The 1,515-nt window shown below is 38.2% G+C and overlaps 1 protein-coding gene across 1 annotated transcript in view; it reads left to right on the top strand.

The window, feature by feature from the left end:
* Positions 1 to 1,515, top strand: part of LOC107666678 (galectin-2-like) — a 4,341-nt gene that overhangs the window by 2,186 nt on the left and 640 nt on the right. The window contains exon 3 of the mRNA XM_016458096.1: positions 232 to 388. Coding sequence (XP_016313582.1) covers positions 232 to 388 — 157 coding nt within the window. The remainder of the gene's footprint in view (positions 1 to 231; positions 389 to 1,515) is intronic.

Below are 1,515 nucleotides of genomic sequence, written 5' to 3'. Positions count from 1 at the left end.
TTGCATATAGATTGCATGCAATTAACGTAGACAGTGTTATAATGACACTAACAGTGTTAATTTGATGTCTTGTGCAGTGCAGTTAAATCAATAAGATTACTGAATATGAATTATCTTTTAAACCCCACCTGAGCAAACCAAAGCAGGCAACAGTGGCAAGAAACCACTTTTATATATTATCCGTAGAGCCTGTCCATGCGTGTCTCAAAGCGTGCGTCTCTCTGTCCTCAGGTTCTCCATCAACATCGGTCACGACGCAGACACAGTCGCCCTTCACTTCAACCCTCGCTTTAACTCGAACGTCATCGTGTGCAACTCCAACCAGGGCGGCTGGGGAGATGAACATCACGAACCCTGCTTCCCCTTTCAACAGGGCGGAGAGTTCAAGGTGAGCGCCGGTGACCTCTGACCTTTGACCTCGCCCACACCGCGAACAACTCTAACCAGCAGAGTTCATGAGTAATCAAAAGCATTTAACAATCACATGTTAATCTATCGGTGTTCTCTTTATTGGACCTTTTTGTGCTTCACAAGATTCTTTACTTTCATATTTCTGGGCTCCTGACATTTAAAGTCTAAACCTGGCATCCACACACTTTGCTGTTATCATTAATTCATTCAGTGTTAAACCTTAATTAGTCCTTTATCTGTGTTCTTTGACCAGTTCCCCAGTGATTCCTGTATCTAGGTTAGTTGCCCGGCTTTAGTCTTTTGACAGATTACAGTAACTCATGACACAATGAGTCATAAAGCGTCACCCTTTGCACATATTAACCACTCAAGCAATAAACCGCCCGCCGCTCAGAGGTTTGAGGATGAATTATGCTGCAATCACTCGCTTGCAATAGCTTCTCATGTACTCTGTCTTAAAAGTCACATTTATAAATGTCACTGCATTAGATCACAAGTGTCATGACATTTACTATAATAAACATGTACGAATCCCACAGTTCTGAATGTTTTCTTGCAATTCAGTTTATCTCACAATTTTGAGGAGAAAAGTCAGAATTGCAAGATATAAACTCAGCATTGCAAGATGAAATGTTGCAGTTACCTTTTTTAGTTTTTTATCCCGTGGCAGAAAAAAAAACTGAGAATAGTGAGATATAAATTAATAATTCTGACCTTTTCCTCACAATTCCACAAGCAATTCCAAACAATTCTCTTTATTCCCCCACCATGTAGTAAAAATAATAAAGGAAGTTGCAATGTTTTATCGTAATTCTCTCATTTCCCCCTCAGAATTATGAGGAAAAAAGTCCAAATTCTGAGAAATTAACTCAGAACTGTGGAATATAAAACTAATTTTTGCCTCGAAATTGAGAAATACAAACTTTTCGTCTGTGGTGGAATTCTGAGGGAAAAAAAGTGAGATCTAAATTAAAAATTCAGACTGTTTTCTCACAATTCTGAGTTTACAACTTGTCATAAAACAAAGAAAACATAAATAAAAAAGGTAGTTTTGACTTTTTATCTCACAGTTTTTTTTCCTCTCTTTTGCGACTTTATATCTTG

This window comes from Sinocyclocheilus anshuiensis, unplaced genomic scaffold, assembly GCF_001515605.1.
Source record: "Sinocyclocheilus anshuiensis isolate Anshui unplaced genomic scaffold, SAMN03320099.WGS_v1.1 scaffold91, whole genome shotgun sequence".
Lineage (NCBI taxonomy): Eukaryota > Metazoa > Chordata > Actinopteri > Cypriniformes > Cyprinidae > Sinocyclocheilus > Sinocyclocheilus anshuiensis.
This window is presented reverse-complemented; position numbering and strand designations above follow the sequence as displayed.